The sequence below is a fragment of the Opisthorchis viverrini genome, assembly GCF_000715545.1.
Source record: "Opisthorchis viverrini unplaced genomic scaffold opera_v5_250, whole genome shotgun sequence".
NCBI lineage: Eukaryota > Metazoa > Platyhelminthes > Trematoda > Opisthorchiida > Opisthorchiidae > Opisthorchis > Opisthorchis viverrini.
In genome coordinates this window covers 70,835-93,396 of record NW_008751905.1, presented here as the reverse complement: position 1 = coordinate 93,396, position 22,562 = coordinate 70,835, and the positions used below count along the sequence as shown (strand labels likewise).

General features: G+C 41.6%; 1 protein-coding gene across 1 annotated transcript; it reads left to right on the top strand.

Annotated features, from left to right (window-relative positions):
• Positions 1-3,056: 3,056 nt before the first annotated feature.
• T265_08985 (hypothetical protein) lies at positions 3,057-7,631 on the top strand (the record flags this gene model as incomplete). Its single annotated transcript, XM_009174935.1, has 3 exons — positions 3,057-3,234; positions 5,334-5,422; positions 7,176-7,631. 3 exons carry the CDS (start codon positions 3,079-3,081, stop codon positions 7,525-7,527), a joined length of 597 nt encoding a protein of 198 aa, XP_009173199.1.
• Positions 7,632-22,562: the final 14,931 nt, after the last annotated feature.

The window sequence follows — 22,562 nt, the reverse complement described above, 5'->3', positions numbered from 1 at the left end:
TGACGACTGATGTCCAGAAGTACTGCACCTAAACTTGGTTAGTGATAATGTTTGGCTTATTCGTTTCTTTTTTCAAAATATGCTCACACCCTACCAACTACTGGTTTCGCAGCAAGTAGCCCATGGTTTAACTGAATAAATGAAATGGACTCAAGGTGTCAAAGGTTGTGGAAATGCAGTCAAAAATGACAGAGAAATTGAAAAGACACCGACGGTGAGATCTACGCTTTTGTACAGTATTCCGTTTTCACTAACAGCATGATTTTTCGTTGGAATCATTTCGATGAGTTACTCATAGCAATGCAGTGATCGAAAAATTCTACGGACGAGCCGCGGCCATCTTTTTGGTTAGGACTAATCAGATTTAAGACCTGGATTATGCAGTCAAATAAAACATGCCGCCAAGTTTGACTATTGATTATAAGGCATTTTCAACGGCTCAAGATATCCAGTCTACTCCGAGGTTCACAGATTTCATGAACATCTTAGGATTAGGGAAATCACAATCCTCGCGAAGTTTGTGGCAGACCAAAGTATGTATGTTTAGGCATAATGGGCTGGTGTCGAATCGCCACTAGCTAAGGAATGGCATGTCGGAGATTCTGGCGACGTGAGTAGGCTTAAAAACATTCAGATAACTAAACAGATCGATTGGCTTTGAGCAGCGCTTCACAAATACCATCACTTCCTGCCAACACATCACTGATGTTCAGTCATTCCTTAAAGGTTCGCATTCCGAGAGAAAACATTCCTACAAACGCGAGAAATACTTGTGAAAGGCAGACGAAAAATCAGGACCACATGGATCATTACGTTAAAGCTTTCTCATTGCGCTTCACGGAGCTTCTAAACAATAATCCTAAAAGGACCACTACTCCCATTTTGAAAGCGTCGTAGGTTTTGAAAATATTTGTAGACGCTTTCTGGATCGATCCGAAGATGGCCGCATGTGGAATTTCGACACCTTGCCACAGTGGGCTTAATGCGGTTATCTAACCTGGTTTACGATGTCTTGGGAAGGTGGAACAAACTAACGTTTTGAAGTACCCAAGTGCCTCAAGACAATCTTTCGACATTCAGGTGCAGCTTTTGGATTGAAGGCATAGCTTTTTGCAAAAAGACTGAGTTTGAAGACCAACCATAGGTTCTCCAGACCTGTGTCCTCAATGTTTTAACTACCTTGTTCCAAAAGTCGTTGTCTCAACTGAAAGACATCGTAACCAACGAAGATGGATAAATAGTCAACATCCACATGGGAAGGCAGACAGTGCAGATGCCTTACCTGATTGCCCGAAAGGGTTGCACTGCCATGGAGCTTCGGTCGTAAAATAGTGGTGCTAATTTCGGCTCAAACAGTCGCCGGTCAAATGTGCAAGTCAACCTAGTAGCAATAAGTTTATGTGGAACATTTAGCAATCAGCTCCAGTGTCAAATAACATCAAGAATTAATTATTCGAGGAGGAAGAATCGTTCATATTGGAACCATTACAAAAAGCGTGTCAACAGACTTGTGTTTGTACTGCACAAGGACAGCTGACTTTGCACATCTCAAACGTGTCTGAAGCGTGAAGTGCCTGCCTGCCGCACGAAACAGTCATATCAGTAATCTCTCCAAAGCATGCAACGATTACTTTTGCGGCTGGCAATGTCACAAAGCGGTCCAAACGTTCCGGTCAGCAGACGCGAAATTTGCATCGAAAAGAGGGCAATTCAATCTCCAACTCTGCAATATTCCGTAGTGAACACTATGTGATATTTGGTATACTACGTCTTTGCGACTCTGTATCCAGAACATCGTGTGGTAGCTTAATGAAACCTCATTTTATAATTGGTGAATACGATATCCTTTACGAGGACAGATGAAAAAGTGGATGCGAGAGCAATACATTTGAGAGCGCCTATCCATTTGTCCCGTACTTCATACTCTCTGAAGCCCCTTCTTATTATATTGATTTGGAGCGATAAAGCGGAAATCACAATCCGCTCTCTGGAAGTTGGCATAAAATCACGGCGGTTAAGTAAATCTGTTAGTAGTCTGGGTATATGTTTGAATATTGTTGTGCTAGTATAAGAATCATATGAACTAGAATACAGGTTCCAAACGCCTACTCCAGATTCGTTGAGTCAATCAGGCAAGCAGGAGGTTAACACACACCGGAGAGTATGAGGTAGCCCCAACGTGAAAGTCCATTTTATTTTATTTTCAGATGTACGAGGGCTGGAGTCTACACAAGAACAATACCTTAACTTTCAAATGAACCACGATATGAGGAAGACTGTTCAGACTAAATTACTGTAAAACACATCCCACAAACTTCCTAAGAAATCGTATTTATATATGATAGGGTGAAAGTTGGTGAACGCAGGTGACTTCTGATGCACCAGTGGAATTCTCTCGAGGGGTCCACAAGAAGCAAAGCATACTGCAAATGAACTATCTCTCGACACTACTATACTCACACTTCTTGTGATATACCCATATCTGGTACATACGTCAGACTCAAAAAGGGAGGAGTTCTGATAAACTTGTATTATCCTTGGATATCCCATGGTGCTGGGCACAAATGATGCCTAACAAAATAAATTCAAGCTCACACGAGATTCTGATTGCTCTACTGACGTCAAGGGCAGTAGACACCAAATTATTTTCGGGATAAGCTAAGTGCCCAATATATACAGGTATTTTTCGCAGGCTGCTCTGATTTGGTATGCGCAGCTATTTCATGACAATAATAATTCATGCCGCTTGATTACGTGCTATCTAGAACGAGGCGTACGCTTACAAAATTGATTTACAGGACGAGTGCCGGCTTCACAGAAGGGGTTTGCATTTACTTGCAGGATCATATTTACGTAGATCGTCACGTGCCTGACTGAAGTGAGCACGTATCGCCGAAGGTTTTGTACGCTAGTTCTGGGTCTGGTGCTTCAAACTGAGGCATTTGAGTGACGCTTGGGTGATTGCGTGTGGTATGGTCACGACTACGTGGAATATGAGGTGGGTTTATGGAAAGGCAACTATTTAATACTTGCCCTAAGCATAGTTAAATCACAGTCTTGTCTGAAACCCAAATCACCATGTCACAACAACTGGTACAAAGAATCCAGCTTCATCCATTTGAAAAACTCATCAAATTGTTTTTCCTGCTGGACAAGAATAATGACGGTTTTGTTTCGCGTTCGGAATTGATTGAGTATTACGATAAAAATGGCCTGGAACAAGGTAACGTTGAAGTAAGTGCTTTATTCACTTTACAATATGATTACCTGTTTGGCTAATTTCGGCCTCTATTTGTGCTTAAATCGCGAAACATCAGCTGTGAACTTCCATTCTCCCCGAACAAAGTGATGTTCGTATCGGTGCGAAAAGTCGCCAAGTTCTCAGTCGGGAGTCAAATAAGTGATACCTAAGAACAAGCTCTCCACCTCACTGGTTTTAAATTAGAGTCTGAATTACAATTCTGCCAAATTAACTACGTTTCAGTCAAACTAGGGATTTTTCCTGTGTCAACAGCTGAAGCGACTGAACTTATACTTGTAATCAACAGATGATTCAGTTGCTTCGAAAAAGCTACTTTTTTTAAAAAAAATGCATAATATAATGCATAATACAGTGTCTGCTCGTAGCCCAATATCTTCATAATTTGAATAGTCTAATTGAAAAGTAGTCTGCCTGGGCATAACCTCGCACTTCTGCGACGAACTCTACCACAGTGCGGAAATACATATTTCGAAGAAATCACGGTTTCATACGGAGAATTAGACAATATTTGGTTCACTGGCAACCGGTCATATCCAAAATTAATCTTAGAGTTCACAAGTATATTGCCTTCAGCTGGTGGCGTAAAAACAATGCGAAAACCCGACAAATTTTCAAAACCAACCCCTGATACAAGTCCGTTGGTAAACACGTGTTATGTTTGACCTGGAACTCCTTTCAATGAATGTGTAAATAAAATGCCGACTGTATTTCTATTACTGATTTATTAATGCCATTAAAGTCGTTTTGTCTTGAAATTTTTCACAATGTTTTGCCACTACACTCAGTGGAATCTCAAGCGATTAGAAATTAAAATCACAATTTGGCTATTTTCTTTAGAAGACAGCTAGCTCAGGAGGTTGTGGGAGACAAAAGGTGCCGTATCATCTTGCGCGAGTTCCTCACACTCCAATCAGCTGAAGCCGAGACGTACCAGTAATAGGTGCCTATGGTTTCTCGTAAAAAGTGTCCTCAAAGAAAACGTGGTTTGAGCAATTGACAGCCTTCTAGAGGGAGTAGCTAGAAGAGGGCATTAGACGGTCACCTATCTTGAAAGGTAATACATGCGTATACCTTCTCCAGTAATCAAAACTATATCTTCAAGTTCGTTTGGCAACATTTTTGATGGTAAAGCGTCACTTTGTGTTTTGTTACTCATTTTTTCATGTGATAACATGCATTTGTGTTCTCTTTGAATCAACAGGATGATTTTTCGCTGTATTCTCCTCAAGATAGTGGGTGTCTTCCCCACATGTGCAGAAATAATCTGTCAAGCTATGCATTAAACCTTATTCCATTACAATATATAGAAAGCTTTCGAGAAGTGCTAAGGAGAAGTCGCAGTTCACTAACTGATTAACAGCGCAGACGTGTGCATTTCGTAGGCTTCAACGACATTTCAGACTGGCCCAACCCTAGCAAAATTTATTTGTCGGTGAGTATGTGAGGTTCGTAATATTTCCATGTCTGGTGCACGCCATGGATGATCATCATCAATGGCGACATTATGTTGTCGATGTCAAGGGCCAGTAGATGTTCAATCAGGATGAGGCTTTTCGAGTGACATTTTTACAATTTAGGAACCGGAATTTCAAAACTTTCCAGATATCCGTGCGGTAAGAGATAAAACTGTGTTTCGTTCGAGCATCCATAATATTCCAGAGTTCTCCAAAACGAATAAATATTTTAAGAAAGCTCATGTGGCAACTGTAGTTTTCTACCACATATTGACTGTAAATCTGGCTATTCACTGTGTGCGGGTGACACATTCCCAAATGCAAAATGGCCAGAAGTAGGCCTTAACGTGTTGCTTCCAGAGGGTCATATAACAGGCCGTGATAAAGCTACACTCAGAAGAATGTTTCCGTGACAGCCTTCACGATACATGAGATAGAATCAAGCAAGCACACTGAAGTCCATGCCCTAGAAAATGCAGCTCATCGGCGCAGCTATTTTGTCTATTTGGTGAAAGGCATCTTACCTGTGGTGATAAACCCTGTATTTCAAAACTGAGCATCTAGAAGATAGCTGCACTCCTGATAGTGCTACAACGTATTCTCTTGTGTCCTTTCAGGAGTTCATGAGTCGATTTGATACAAATAACGACAACAAAATCTCCATGGACGAATATTGTCGGGCTTTTGGGTTTTTCCCACATGAGGCGTAAGTGTTTGTCCGCCAGTGAGTATTAGGTATCCTAGCTAAGCATTAATAGGTATTGTATCAATGTTGACAAGTGTAAAATAAATTTTCAAAAACCGGTCAACTGGGCAGCACTCTTCTGCTTATCCAGTTTCTGTTTTATCCTATATAATATGTATATATATACAGTTTTGAAACGCAAAATGCAAGCAGATTGCAGTAAACATACCTTGCATTTCAAGAAGTACCACGGTACTTGATGACAGCACATTGTTGGAAATTTTAACCTATGCAAGTAGAGTTAATGCACTTTAATACTGTTACAATTTAGGATTCACAATCTCAGTGTCCAAAAAATATTGCCTCCAGCTAGCCCATAACATTATCAACATTACACGGTTTGTATGCTTATTCAAAGCTTTAAGTTAACCTTCACCATTTTGACTCATTCCGTGAAACTACCCGGTTCTCTGCTGACTACCCCGGAAAACTCTAATTTGGGCATTTTTGATTCCTGCTAGGCTAATGAATAGTCCAAAAGGCTAAATGGTATTCCCCCACCTTTCGGCCGGAGCTGATCTCAATTAAAGCTGTTTAATGAACAAATCGTTAAGATGATGGTTACTGCTTTGAGAGAAACCGTTTTTCTCACTAGCTGCGGATATAGGCTGTACCTGTTTAACACGTTCAACATTGTGAAGAAGGAATACTGCCGGAATTTTATTTTCCCAGTTGCAGTTTGATTACAGCTCTTTAGCTAGCGATCCCGCGATTAACATATTTAACAGTCTGTTCGACAGTTTTCAGTTTTATGCATGGTAACGGAGTATATGTTACATTCCCAAGTGGTCATCATAGAGAAATTTCAATGAATTCAATTTCAATTGTATACCCCTCAGCTACTATACTTTGACCAGCCGTAATGTTTTAGATAAAAAACTCCTTGCACCTGAAGCATAACTATACCCCTATTTGGGTGTTGATGCACAGGTCTTGCAGAGTCTTGTCAGAAACTTCTCAAGATAATATATTGGCTAAGGGGTGCCTCGTAATATTACAAACTACTGTGATCAGGTGAAAGTCAATCAGCGGATTTCACCACCTTGACTTGCAACTTGTCTTGAAAATTCACGGTATATACCAAATGGATTACGGTATAATAAGTTAAAGAACGATTTGATCGTCCGTTTGATTCGTGACGTATCTTTGGAAAATCCAGCTCATCAGCATATATGTATATATATATATATATATATATATATATATCGATGATTTTGCCGATATGTAGATAAAAGAGGAACGCTTCGTTTGTTTCAATCTGTCACTTCGGTTACCCACATTATTGCCATAGTAATTGGTTCCTCAGATGTTCCCTGTTAAATACATCCAGAAGTTCTGAATTCTGTATTCTATCGTGGCTTAAAATCACAAAAACAAGGCTACGCGCAAACTACCGTCTGTACAAAATGGTGGAAATTATTTTGTTGACATAATTTCATTTACTAAACACTTGTTTACACCAGATCCAACCAGATGAAACGAATGACAACTCATGTTCTTGTTGTTGAGATCGTGAACTAAATATGTCCCACAGCAAACCTCCTACCACTGCGGTATTAATTCATTAGGTTGTTCCAAAACTCATACACGTGTCCTTCCTCATTTTTCGAAATCGATCAAGGTAGTTCCCATGTTTTGTACGAGAAAAAAGTTTTGGCAAAAATGTTTCATTCGATTTGACTTTGAATCAACCTGTTTCAAACATTTTCCCTAGCCAAATGGAGAAGAAAGACCTTAAAGTTCAACAGGCCAGGGAAGCCAGTGGCAGCATACCCAGTTTCGAAGACGTCGAGATCCTTAGCTCATCCATGACTTGGGAAAAACAGGAGGACATTGTAAACAAATACAAGGAACTGGTTGGTGGTGGGGATGCTTCGAACGAGAGAATGAATGAAGCTGTTCAATATTTGCAGACCTATCTAAACCGAACGTACGGGCGTACATGGCAGTGCATCATTCTCAATGGGTCCTACTGGATTCGTTACAACCACGACCCATTCTATTCTCTACAGTTTAAACACGGAGGAAAAAATACCGTTCTTGTTTGGCGCATTAACCGCAGATGAAAAACAGCGTTAATATTTAAATTTGGACATTTGAAATAGGGTTTCTGTACCGAAATTTGTCACGAATTCGTATTGTACACGAGATGTGAATAAAACTGTTCCTACCTAAGTAAACTGATCCATTTCTTTGACTTTATGGGAGATCAAATTTCTCCTTAGCTGACGTTAACCAATTATTGCCGTTCCTGTTTATCCAAGACCCAGATCACTTTAGCCTAATTTACCTTGTTTAGGAATCCGTATAAGCTGCGTTACTAGATTCTTCATTCTTTGGGCTCCGTTTCCATTTATATGCTAGCATAATCCATCAAATACCTCCTGTTTATACCAAACAGCAACTCAATCGCACAAAAAGCAGAGAGTATTTTTCGAAAATTGTTCATGCAGCTCGTACCCACTTAAATTACCAATGCAGTGTGATCAGCAACTATTAAATAATTCCTTGTGGCAATAACCGTTATCTCCCTCCGTCAAACGAAAAGCCTGTGTGATTGATACACTATTGCAGAAGAATGTCCTGGGGAACGGAAACTACATTCCATCGGATGCCAGAAATCTCTGCCTCCGTAAAAAACTGAAATCCTCATTTATTACAACCAGATCGCTTGTGTGGAGCGCCAATGTGCTAAGCAAGTGAAGCAGTTTTTAAATTTTGGGAATAGTTGACCGTCTTAATGACATGCATACTTCGTGTGACCGATTTTAAAACATAAGACGCGGCATAATATGAGTGGTTTCAAAATACAGATAATGCGGTTGCGTTTACTGTTAGTTGATCAGGTGGACATTGATCGGTTCCCCTAGCTTGTCGGTTGGTATTCAAACGTTTCGTTAACACTCGAGCAGACACCATCAGCGCGGGGTTGGATGGACCTCATTCAGGCATGTAGTGGTGATGTCTCATCGGTTGGTGACGAAACGTTTGAGAGCTAAGTACGACAGACCCATGAATGACCGCTTGATCAACCTCTTATTAGTCTAAGTCAGATGTCAGATGTCACATGCCAAATAACAGTGTCTCTTAACCATAAGTGTTTGACCATGGGACTACTGTTGTAGAATCTTCTGTTAAGGTTCTGTTATTATCCTGGTATCCTGACTCGACAGCTTCTAATAGTTATTCGCTCCATCTCCAGAGCATTCAAAATAATAATAATAATGCTCATCTGACTGTAGTACTAATGCATGATATTGCCAGGCTTCTCCAGCCTAAACAGGAGCAGTTGAGCCGCCAGTGTTAGATTTGAACCACGGAGCTTATGGTCAGTGAATCGCACCTTGCCCACGAAGCTATTTGAAAATCCTAAACTAATTCTAGCTCAACATTAATTAAGTTATATCGCTGGGTTAACAAAGGTTCTGCTGCTTAGAAAATACCCTATTCTACGCTAGTTTGACAGAGCTTATACACCAAAGAAAGAAGGGCATACAGTCGCTCCGATAGATTTGCAGCTGCACCGTTAAGGTTATCTCGTTTCTCTGTATGCGGTTTTAGTCATCCGTAATATCGTATTGTCCTATCTAATTCTGGGAGTACTGGTCACTCTGTAGCTAGTTCTAAAGCCTTCATTGCCAGTTAGAAGTATGTTGTTTATCAATATTTATGAAGTGCTCACCAGACACTACCTTTTCTGTCAGGATTGAGAAGTTAAAACTTGCCAAAGCACCCTCTATACGAGCAGCATTCAACCCAGTGTGCTTGAAGATGCCTTGAGTCGCTCTGAACATCAAAACCCTCCGGAAGGCGTCATGTTAAGTAAGTACACTTGGTTCCCAGCCAAGGAGCCAATTACAAGTAGTGGGAACGTGACTCAACTGGACATGCCAGTCCAAGTGGACTTGGCAAGGAATGTACTGAATTTTCTTGGGTTTTCTGATCGAATTTCAAAAATAATTTTAAGTAGCATTCGTTCAACTATGTAACACTTTAGGGCAATTAAGTATTCGCGCCTAAGTATTCGGTAAACAAATATGTTAACGATGTATCCCATTTTTAGCTGAACCGCCACTTTTGGTTGCACAGTACATATACTCGGTGAGCTAAGATCCATTTTCGAATAGGTCTGGCGTACAAACAAGGCAACTTGACCCAGTTCCACACACAGTTTGCACTGGGCTGCAAGTGTATTCAACTAAATTCTTTGTGGGCACTGTAGGTCCGTGACCACGTGGTGATCAGTTGAGGGAACTTCTAAGTCATCAGCTTACCTACCTAGCGACACGTAAGTTTTGAATAATGAAAGCTAAGTATTCGACGCCGAAATTGCGTGCAAAGAGTGGTTCAGTGGCCCACGCCATTCTGTGACTCATTGTTGGTACATTCACATGTGGCGGGCTATTGCCATTGTGCTTCCAAATGTGCACCAAAAACATTAGAAGTGGTTTCACTGTTAGTCTATAAAAGCAGGCTCGACAAATCGATTGTGTCTTGTCACTTTGAGGCAGTATTTGAAATTGTTGTTTCTTTGCATCCTACCAGCTACATTCACTTGAAATGGTTCCTTGATCAAGTGTGCTGAGACTGAAATCTTCATGCTAATTGTCATCAGGATCCAGATGAGAATGGAAGCACTTAACAACTAGTACCGTTGGGGCGCAAATAATAGTGAGGCAGACTAATACTTCAGTACGGTTCCTCATCAAAGTAATGCTTTAAGCAGAACCAATCCATAGGATTCATGTAAACTCTCAGACGGAAGTACTATGACAAAAATAAAAATCTTCCAGGATAACTGCAGGTGAATTTCTCTGATATTTGCCAAACATTGATGGTGATACAATTTGTGCGCTATATGACAGTTTTCCTCTCTTCGAGTACACTATAGCGCATTCATAACTGTATACGGTATCAGATATTGTGAATGTTCCTTGTCATTTTGCGCTGATTATCACGGTTCTCCTATAGGCTGATAAGTGAAATCGATCAAGAACGCCCGGCTAGAGGCTTGGGGCAATATAGTTTAGAAAGGATGTCAACCATACACCTGATATATGTGCACCATTGGATTTACTCCTATCGATTGTTTCAGGAAGTTCCGGAGGGCGAGTCATGGCTTCGTGGAGCAGCAAAAAAACACATGGAAGATGGAGCTTTTTGGAGCTAAGTTCTAGTACGCCATCGCCAAAAAACCTGGTACTACAGTTCCGGTTCCTACAGGTCCCCCGAGAATAGGAACTGGAATTGTGGGTGCGGTCAAAAAGTTTCCATACGCAGTCAGCGTTCACCACAATGCCTCCAGAATAATTGTTGAAGGAAAACTAAAGTATACGGTGAAATATAGACCCTTGTTTTTATACCCATTTCTTTTGTTCAAAGGCCACTTGGTTTGCCATGTTATCAATTGTAAATGAGATAAATCTATGAGAAGTAAATCCCTGTCCGTGAAGACCGTTTTTGGAAAACGAGGGTAACATGCAGTATGAGAACTCATGGGTATTTCAGCCGTAAACCATATGTAGTTGTTGGCCATTTTCAATAAATCTTTGATCGGTCGACAGTAGTTATCATAATGTTTGAAATAAACTGGTTAAATTAGCTCTTTCTGAGTTATTTTTTACCACGTCCGTCACTAAATTCAATAAAGCTTCGACACTTGCGTCGCAGAACACGCTACTCACAGCTAATCAGAGCATGTCAGAAGGTGCTTATGGTTGGTTGCAACTGGAGCATTGCAGCCTTGTGAGAAAATATAGATCAGGGAAATTGTTATCACAGGAATCTTCTATTGTAGCAAAGTGCCTTTAGATGGAGCATCCACAAGTCTCTCGAGAGGAAATGTACGGCATCTTCACAAAATCACATTCAGGAGGATATGAAACTATTGTTTTATTGAGATACACTTTATTTTAAGTGGCTCCATTGGTCGTCTAATTTACTACCGTTATCATATTAACGCCTCAGATGGTTGGTGCCAAACGCGGTAGCAACTATATTCACTCAATATCCAACTGGCGATTGGTTCCAGCCAGTGTGGTTGGTTTTAGGGCCGTAAACACAAGGAATTACCGTGTGAACAGATGTGCATTTCCGAACAGCGCGAAAGCATGTGGATAACGAACGAACCCACAGTTGCTCGATACGTGATAATACGAATGAGAGGACAGTTTTCTAGCGCTGCAAAGCATTCATTTGAAAGCCCCAGTGACAGCGATGGTGTAGCAAACACCTCGAAACGTGCAAACTACTTCATACGCTTTAAGTAGTTGAGAATGTTTCATAGTTCTAGGCAGCTGTTTGTTGATGAAACAAGGTTGAACCGTTTGAAAAGTGTGATTTGACGATGACTTTATGTATCAGTGACCTGTATATCTGATCCCTTCTGTAACATTTCAGAATGATACACGCAGAATGGTTTATTTTTTAAACTATATATATTGTTACATCTCTGCGGTCCTTCAAGCAAAACACCCTGAACTTAGCGGGATGAGTGCGCGCAACTGGAAACCGTGTTCAAAAAAATCTTTGGACAGCGGACGGAGTTCAGTTGAAATACATTTGTGTAACGAAGGATAAATCTATACCGTTTAGGTTTCCTGTCACCTTGTGAAAACTCATCAATAGTAAATAAACCTAAAATCCGGTAGACAAGGTCACATGCGCCAACTAGTATGGGGATTCTGTGCGCCATACTGATCAGTTATGTGTGGACATGCCGATGGTGATTCGAACGAGGGGTCAAACTCACATTTCCTTGTATTCTACTGGTGATCCACTCTGTTTAAACGGTAGCTAATTATTGTCACCCCTTTCGGCTGACATATGCGGGTTGAGTACCTTCTGCATGCCCTGATAGGCTGCTAAGGTTCACTGGGTTTGAAAAAAAGAAACCTGCGACTCTCTGTCAGAGCATGTATTGCAATCATCGAGTCCGTCCTAGGTTTTTTGGAACTCGGTAGAATTTTTGGAGGCAGACTGTTCTAACGTTTTTCATCAATTCATTCCTGTTTGTTGGTAACTGATCAGGTGGCTGTTGATCTGTTCGCCGAGCTTGGCAATTGATTTGCAAACGTTTCGTCACCATTCGAGGAGACACCTTCAGTGCGCTGTTGGTTGGGTAGTTCCTCTCTTCGTGCCTGCGTTTATATAGTCTACAAAAAGCAGCCTTTGCGCTGTAACCTGGATTTCAACGGGTCACTCGCGACTGATAACGATATTCTACCTGTCGGGACATTGTCAAATCCAGGTTACAGCGCAAAGGTTGCTCTTTGTAGACTATATAAACGCAGGCACGAAGAGAGGAACTACCCAACCAACAGCGCACTGAAGGTGTCTCCTCGAATGGTGACGAAACGTTTGCAAATCAATTGCCAAGCTCGGCGAACAGATCAACAGCCACCTGATCAATTACCAACCAATTCACCAGAGCTACCAATAATCCAACACATTACCATTCCTGTTTGTGCTTGTCGACCACATTCTCCATGCATCTGGCTTCACAATTTTGAGGTCTGAGTTGCGTTGGTTATTTCTTCGTAGCAGTTCGCGGGCCAAACGTGCACAGATTCTTCGCATTTTGTGGCCTCTTTTTAAATAAAACATTATTTGCCCTGTTTATCAGCGACTGTACTGTAAATTCCATGCAGATGAGGTGACGTGAACATCAAATATGATGTCGGAATCTGTCGATTTTCGGGATGTGAATACATTGGAACGTAGTTGGTTGATAACAGCTCGAGCTGAAAACCTAGGGACTCAGTTGACGCGACAGAAAACGATCTTTCACTTGAAGTAATGTATGTCATTTAGAGGAGAATTCATCACTACATCATCGTTGGTGCTTTACTGCCGGAACAGAAATGTTGGACAAAGTGCAGTTTTCCAGATTTTACCAGGACGATTATTCCCAAGAGATTTTTCCTGATATTAGTTGGCAATCTTTTCTTCGATGTGAGCCTTCCCCTCCCCCCACAAGATTCACCATGTTAGGTTGTACACACTTGGTTAAAAGCCTCACATGATCTGTCCAAAAGCGTTTTGAAGCTCAAAGTAATCCAAATCGCTTGGATATAATCGGGATTCAGACAAATCGTCCTTGTTAACTCCAAAAGGACTGATACTAGAAAAGCACGTGAATGCTTACTTTTTCTAGATGGAAAGATAGAGTGCACAGCCGAAGAAAAACGAACAAAAAAGGTAATGAAACCGACATTCTGATGACCAAGCGCAATAATGGAATAACCTTCTTTACCGGAGATGAGTTGATAGGAGAAACCTGTATGCTCGTTCGCATGTTCTCGACTGAAGAACCCCAGTGCGCGAAAAGCCATTAAAACTATCAGTTCTTTCAGTAGTTTTCTCTTAGCCCCAACTTCAACAATTCATATTTTCCACACGCTCTAAAGTGTTCCATCAATTCCGTGGTTATTTTGAAGCTGTACACTCAGAAATTCTAAAACAGCTTGTGGGTTATGAAATGCTTCAACACCTGAACACATACATTGTCTAGTTCTGAAGAGCATGACTGAATACATAAAAGTGTTAGCGACAGATACGGGGATTTTAAAGGACAGCATCAAACACAGGGAAACGATCCAATCGAGGTCATACAATCACTAGTTTTTCGGTTGGGCGAAGTGCCCTCCGAGAGTTTAAGAGTAATGGGCATGGCAACACACCTGAAAAGACCAGCAACCGAAGATAAGACAGTGCTCCTGAAGGTGCAGTAGGCGCTAGCACAGTCAAAATTTGCACAGGGTGTCTACCATACACGGTCAGGAGTAAAAGTCATTGGGAAGAAAACCCTCAACACCATGTACCATGCGTCGAGGTGCAGTAAGTCCTAAAGAGATCAAAAGGTGAGAAAAAGCAAGAAGCTCACTTTGAGGTTAGAAAGTCCCAGCCTAACAAACACCTTGGTAGAGTGAGAGAATTATATGCCTCGGTACGAAATATCAAAAGTTGGTGGAGCAAAAGATCCATACCACCATCAAGAGCAAGTATGGCTGTAATGATAGCGAGAAAACTTCATTCTGTTTCTTCTCATTCCGCCTGAGCCCTAGGCAAACATCCGAAATTGTGTGGGCGTCTAACGTGCTATCGATTCGAAAGGGGCGAAGTAACCATGTCTAGCCAACCATCGCCAACAACTATCACCCCAGGCAGCCCTCATCTCCGTTCTGTTCATGCAATTGGATAGGAAGACTGAGATTCCGAGCAACCTTGCCGAATTCAGGATAACCAACTTCATTGCCCAATGCACGCTAGTGTGTAAACAGTGTTTTTCCATACGAACTTTATTCCGTATCAGGAGAGTTGAACTCAGGCTTGATATGTCAAGATGTTCACCGGCTTGGATGTAGCTGGTTGATAAAGGTATTCAACCACGAATAGACTGTTTTGCAGTTATCCAAGATTTGAAGTATTGTGACTGACTTTCTGAGAACTAGCGAATATCTAAGTCTGGACATTAGGAAGTCCCTTTTAGGTCCCATTCGTTGATGTGACCTCCAACGGGTTTAGGTCATATTCTCGAGCAGTTTCAACAGCTACTGTAGGTGGTTGCGGATGCCTTTCCGTCTGGAATAAAGAAGACATTCAAACAAGTCACAGTGTAAGTTGAGTTCAGACGACTGGTGATTTTCTTGGTACAGCAACAGGGTTTGACTGAAACTGCGCTCATCCGACGCTTATTGTTTTCAAAAATCATCATTGCTTTCGGCTTTCCGGTTTTGATCGATGTGGCAGCTCTCTGGAATTCGGACTCAGCAGATTTGTGCCTCTCTTTAGGGTAAGCCTGAAATCTTAAAAAAACTGCCTAGTTGTCAGAAAAGACAGAGCTTTCCACAAAGCGCCATGGCACACGCATCCTAGTTTCAGCATCGACAATTTGTTCGCTGCCACCATTAATCCCTGCCTCACTCCTGGGGGTAGGGAAAACTGCTGCAGCATCCTCTTTGGAATGCGATCTCTCAAACTTAGGTAACGTTGCTCCAAACGCCTCAGAGAACCTGATACTTAGTTCACGCAAAACCGAATCAAAGGCTTTTGAAATGTCAACAAATACCAAACTGACTTTAGGAGAGGTCAATGGGTGGTGGAAAAGTAAAGCGTAAAACATTTTAGGAATTCAATTTATTATTCCATTGCCCAGAAACTACATCTAACAGGAATGTATAACATCGAAATTGATCTCATTCGGTCAAGTAAAGTCGAATATGTGACTTCTGTAGCCTCAGAAACCCTGAAACCACTCAATCCCAGACTATAATAACAGCAGGTCGAAATATCTAGTAACAGCATCAGCACTGAAATGGCAAGGCCTTCCGGGCTTGTGCCTGTATTGCTCATCAAGCAGAGGGTACGGCCAAATTTCTTCCCTTTATGTGGATCAATCAGCATTGCACGCCAGCAATGTGTTATGAAACAGAATGCACCTTTATATAGTAATATTCAGCATCCGAAGTGAAGCCCAATTTGCCTTCGTACGCCACTTCGCATAACCCGCTGAACACAGGAGACACTATATCGTTGCACCTCTGGTGCAAGTAGGTTTGGATAGCTGAACGAATCCACTTTCGGTTGGCCGGTAGTGATCTACCTCGTTGGACTGGTTCCCAATTAGGTAAAATGGCTTGGAGCCACAGAAGCAACAGGACTTCTCTGGTATCATGATGCCAGAGTAAATCCCTCGTGTGAAGACCGAAATGGTAACGCTAGACGGATGAGTGCTAGAGTTAGATTCCAAGAGTAAAACGGTGCAATCCATGAAGAACAGGCTTCAGTGTCGGACAGCTGGAACATGAGAATAACTTGTGTACATAGGTGGAAAGTGTTCTTTAGTGGCGTAAATGCAATGAAAAGCGAAATCTAGGAAAGGCAGTAAAGTTCGAAGAAAAACGTCTAGATAAGTTCAGCGAAATTAGGTCAAACAAACTATTTTGTGACATGGAATATAGTGCATAAGACTGGCGGTGAAAGGGGATGATTTTGGACTGATCAAAATGACTTTACGCCCATTTTGGAAGATGATATCACGATTAACTATTTCTGTCTGAACAAATTTAGAATGGGTCGAAAGGCAGTGACTGGCTGCTCTACAAAATGTATAATTCATGTACAAATGTATAGTTGTATGCTTTTACACAACAGAAGTCTGTGCAGTATGCCACCTGATGGCAACAAGCTTCACCTTCGAAAGGTATCGACACATTAGCAGTCTGGGTACTTTTCTGCTAGTTACTCAGTCAGTTTCCGATCTTTTTACCAGTTTAGAAATTAGCTTACATGGTGTTGCTCGACAGGTTACGCCATGGCAAAGGGTGCATGCACACAGACACGCATGGAATAAACATGGCTGACCATGCAGGTTCACCGACAATCAAACGTCTTTCATCAATGAGCTATGTTGAGTGTGCAACACCAAAGTTCCTCGGACTATATCAAAATATTGGCAGCTGGGCTATTTTATGGCTGCATATCAGCTATCAGTAAGCCTCGCTACGCTTTTTGGATTTTTCTTCAGAACCATTTAGATACTACTGCATATAGTTTTGTTCTTTATTAATTCAATTAATCATCATAATCAACCGTTATTCACGGGGTACCGGACTCCACTACTAACCGTGATACAGTTCAAAATTACAAATAAATTACTCAGATAAGTTTACTGCTATAGCTAAAAAATGGAGGTATGGTGGATAATTAAAAGTAATCGTTTAGGCCAATGTGATTCTGATTTAGGCTCTTAATTAACCACCTCCAGTTCATTCTGGGTCATCGTGAAATAACTCAGAGTGAAAAAAATTAGGTAAATCTCGGTCGTCTTGCATTCCCGAAGTAGGTATTCGTAAATCAGCCATGGTTAAGTGAACAAGAAGTATATTACAACTGATTGACAGCCCTTTATGTGAGAAATTCATAAATGTACCTAATAAAAGGTTACAAAAAAGACCCTTATTTTCTCACAAGTTCTTAAGCACAGGAACCAAATCTCTGACGAGGCAGTGAAAAATGCTGAGTTTGTATTCCTGATGTAAACAGGTCTAGCCTTGGGCTAATTAAATGCGTACGTATAAATTCATTGTTCGTTTTACCAGTTAAGTATGTGATCCATGAGGCGACCCAGTGCGAAAAAACATTAGCAATTGCTACTCACAACAGAGTCTAGACCAATGGTTAGTTAAAGAACCATATTCTCTCCAGCGTAAGCAGCAATTTTTTCCAAACATCTAATAAACTAGTATTTAGCCGTGTGAGGTAAGGCCCTTGGAAATGTAGTCCTCAAAAGATTTTGGAAGAAAAAAATTTACGTATCACAATGGGTCAGGTGTAAAATTAGCGGAACGTCTACTCATACCTAAAGAAGGACATATTAGGGAACTGCTAATTGCGGCATCATTGCTTGCTTCCTCGAATCCAACCAGGTAATCCAATTCCAATAACTCATGCAAATTGGATTAAAATGAAGCCTAATATAGTAAGCTGACAATCTAATCCCAGCCTATTAACATCACTACAACGACAGATTTGTTTTGTATTCGGTAAGGCTGTTGTTTTACTATCTTATACACCGGTGGCGTCTGATTTACCTGACTTGTTCTACTTGACCTGAAATGAATCATCGCCAAACGAATAGCATTTTCCATGAACCACACTGCGAACTGCAGTAGTTGTTGGAATTTATATGAATCAAGGCAGGATGATTTGATACCGATTGAATTCTACTACAGTCCTATTTATTAACACACTTATTTGTAGTTATCTCTTTTCGTCTTTCTTAAACAATATCATTTAGATAACATGAAGGCTGCTAAGTGAAACAGCCCGCTTGAAACTGGGGTTCAACTATTGTACAAGATCCAATGTTCAATCACGAGCGAAGACACGCGCAGACGCTGATTACCTGATGGGTCCTCTTCGATTACAGTGAAATTTCCAGTTCAACCTGATGCGAGCGGTTGATAAAACGCACAAATGACTGACTTCTTGAACGAGCACAGGGTCATTTAAAGATCATTTGACTTGAAGAAACACTTTATAGGCGACATTTTGCTATCCTTTTACCACTTCAAGCCCCATGGGGGGATCATGTGAATGTTACGTACTAGGTCGTCTTTGCAGAATTGTGGTTAAACAGCGATCAGCATTTCATCAGTTATATCTCATTATGGCCGTTTTAGGCTCGACTACGTACCTGGGAATGTGTAACACAGAGTGAGTGTTGTCCGTCCAAGTTCGTCCCGGATATTCATATGGTGGCACTCAATTTCGGACTGTGGCCTTTGATCCCAGATCTAAACTTGATTTCTGAAACATTTGTTCTCCAATTAGTACATTACTTCCAGTTTTCAACGGATACGCTGGCCGACTGTTTCCAAATGGGCGGCTAGAATTCCTGGAGACATTTTTTCACACGAGTTTTTTCTCAAACTATCAATTGTTTGCAGTGTCCTGGAAGTGGTTTTTGGCGATGAGTTTTAAACTGAACACACCCACAATATCCATCTTGATTTGCACCAGTTAAAACCTCAGCTCACTCTGATGTTTATGTATATTCGGCAGATTATCGGTTTTTTGTAATATTCACTCACGCCTCTTCCTCTGAAAGCCGCGTCGCTTCAACTATTTTATAGTCATTAAATATTGCCCCTTACCAGGCAAAAGTTGTTTCCATTTAACTCCAGCTGTTGTAAACTAGCTTCCAATTAATATGATTTGTTTTTACATATGCACGCAGCTCAGTTGACCTTGATGACGTAAGGAACAGACTTACAAATGTGGGCGCATGGAATGTACTTGAAGTTTGCTATGTAGTACAAAACGATAAGTGTGGGTTACAAGTGTGTTTTGAGCCTTCCCAGATATGTATTTGGTGAAAATCTAGCATAAACGTTTAACAGCTTGCTTCGCAATAAGCTCAATACAGAGTTACTCCATAAATCCGCGGTAATTTTAAACTTTCACTTTCCACCCAACAACGCGCACTGAGGATCACACGAATATTTCACAGGGTTTCCTGCCGGTCAGAAATCTCTTCAACCTCTCATGGCCCTGTGCTTAAATGTTCCGTAAACAAGTAGAATGTAACTACATCAGCTATCGTGAATACATCTCTTACAGTTTTTTTTCTATACTGGTGAAATAGGAGTTGTTCATATTAATTATTTAATTAATTATTGGGTGTGAATCAAGGTTCACTGCCGGTCGATGTCCGTTTGGTTTTTGCGTCAACCCAGTGTAAGCATGGGCTTCCATCTAAACCTCTACAAATCCTTATCATTCCTACCAAATCAATGTTGTTTCGTGGTATCAGTGACATCAACGACTAGCCTACTGTGAAGTGGCTACATCAGCTGGGAAGATTTGTGGCAAATCCATGTGAAACTCAGATGCATTTGCATGACATGCTGGAGTCTCAGGTTTACACTTACAGGTAATTCAGTGGACTACTCCTTGTTACCAGCTTCTGCGCCTGGAAGTAATTGGCAATCCTCGACCGAGGGAGTCCAGCTCGAATGAACTTGGGGGTTATCCAGCTGGTGAGTATTTTTCTTAGCAAGACATGTTACTCATAAAACATTGGAGGCTCTTCGGCAGCGAGCGACCAGTCTCTCTCTTCTTAAGGATAATCCAGTGGGCTTAGTCACCACCAACAACGTTATGTTCCATATGAGGGACAGTTTGCACATGAGCGACGAAATATGCTCACTTCCAAAGTAATTTAACGTTATCTGTTGACCCAATTGAATCCCAGTCCGATCCCAAACCTCTCATAAGAGAGGTTTAAATAGGATTCATTTGATCTTCCTCTTAACCATAACTTAATTTGAAACTGAATGTACTTCGTCACTTTGGAGAGCTGTTTTACAGTCAATAAATTTCAACATAAGAAAGCTTCTCCGCATATGTTTGCCCAAATGTATATATACAAAATTGTAATATAATAATAAGGATCCCCACGAAAATTCTCGCGCCTCATATGTATGGGCTGGGTCAGTGACTGGATTAGTCCGCGTTCGTTGATTATAAACAATGTCAAGACACCACGTGATGACCCTTGGTTCATAATACCCTCAAGCAGGTCGTATAATTAACTCCGGACGAAACTCCTGACGGCACCGTCGGAGATTAGACTGTAATACCAGTGAGGTGGAATAAGTCCTTGCCGAAGATACCCAGCATGATCCCTAAAGATATGGCAATTTGGGACACACTTCCTCCATTTTCAGAGGAGTTATTGACCACGGTGCTTTCATATTAGCTAGAATAGCTAATCATATAGAGTCGCACATCCCTTTTATTGTGCTAAGCCCCAGATCTCAGGAAAACAGATGATGTTCATATGTTTGTCCTACAATTTGGGCACAATAACTCCTTGACTTCCAACTTGGATGTGAGTTGTATCATTCTTACACTCGTGTACCATCAAAAATAGACAGTTTTGAATTTCTAAACCTCTCATTTTGAACTGCCTCCAATTCAACGGTCTTTTTCCAGGGAAACCGTTGTTGTTGCAGAATAAGTTCACATGGAGTTTTGTTGTGATTTAGTACAAGAATTGACCTCAAAAAACCTGCCTATTCTTTGTGCCTGGGCTTCCATCTTATCAAGATAGACAAACAGTAAGCCAACACTCACCCTGAAGCGCTAAATCCAGTCAGGAAGAGACTGGAATGTATCACGGTTCAACGATTTGTGTAACTCAGTAATCCAGTGCACTGTACTTAAGGATACTTGCGCAGCGTCTACAGAGTCTCTCACCAATCGGATGGCGTTTGACAAACAGTTTTCCTTCTCTCCATGTCTGAGGCTAAAACAAGCCTGCCAAATCATTGCTGAGGACTTTGTCTGTTTGAGTAGAATCAAGCCAACCACCGCCGCCAGCGGTCAAGCTTTTCAGCCAAAGTTTTTAAAAGGAAATCAGTGGTCTACCTGTCTAACTTCAGGTGCCCTGGTAGTATGTCAGTTGACATACAACCATGACACTTGCAAATAACCGTACGGTCACGCCACATCGGCCGTCGCGTGGTGCCATCTGCAGCCGCTAATGATACTGACGGTGATGCTTGTCTGCGTCAAGACCATTCGGAGAAGAAGACTCCCTCAGCAATAGTTCTACGGAAGCAGACCTCTTGAAACACTTCCCAGGTAAGTGAGAAAAAACATATTTACCTGTGTTTTATCGTACCCTTCAACTTACTGACACATCTGTAGGTAATAATATCGTGCCGTCACGAAAAGACAAGACGGATTGCGTGCCCCCGTGACCCATTGAGCTATACTGGGGGTGTCTGCGTGACACTAACAGAGTATCTCATACCAGGTTGGTCAATGGGTAGAGGTCTGACGAAGAGGTCATGAAGAGGCTGAACCTTACCGTGGTGTGGCGGTTTTTGTACCTCGGCGACCCATTGAGCTATAGTGGGGAGTGTTCGCACGATTCCCACAGAGTTTCTCATACCAGGTTGGTCCATGGGTGGAGGTTGAGGGATGGGACATATATGGCGACGCGTTCTGTAAAAAATGACAACGTACTTGCATTTCCGCTGTCTTGCGGTTAGGCTTTTGAGCCAAAGGCTTTGGTTGAGGACATTACTCGTCCTCCTGCCTAGGTGTGAGCGCTCTGCCAGTATCCCAGCCCTCATATAACCATGACATACACAACTAACGATATTCTCATACCACATCGGCCGTCGCGTGGTGCCATCAGCCGGGTCGCCTTACTTGCTGCACACAACGGGGCAAGTAAGCGAAAACATGCCACTGCTGACGCCTCCCTTCTTTCACTTTCACGTTTTCCGTCTTCCGCCCTCCCACGCCCAAATTTGAGTACTTTATCCGCAAATTCCAGCTCTAGGATTGACTGTGTTGCTCGCCCTGTATCACACTCAGCTGCAGCATCTGCACCTCCGAGTTCAGTTACACCCTAAACACTTCGAAGTCTGTTTTCAAACCCCGAAAGCCTGTCTACTTAGCCACTTTCAATGTTCGCACACTGAAGCAAGCAGGTCAACAGGTGGCTCTTGCGCGTACGCTGGATTCCCTCTGTATTGATGTATGTTGTCTTTCAGAAACAAGGACGCAGGACGCAAGTACT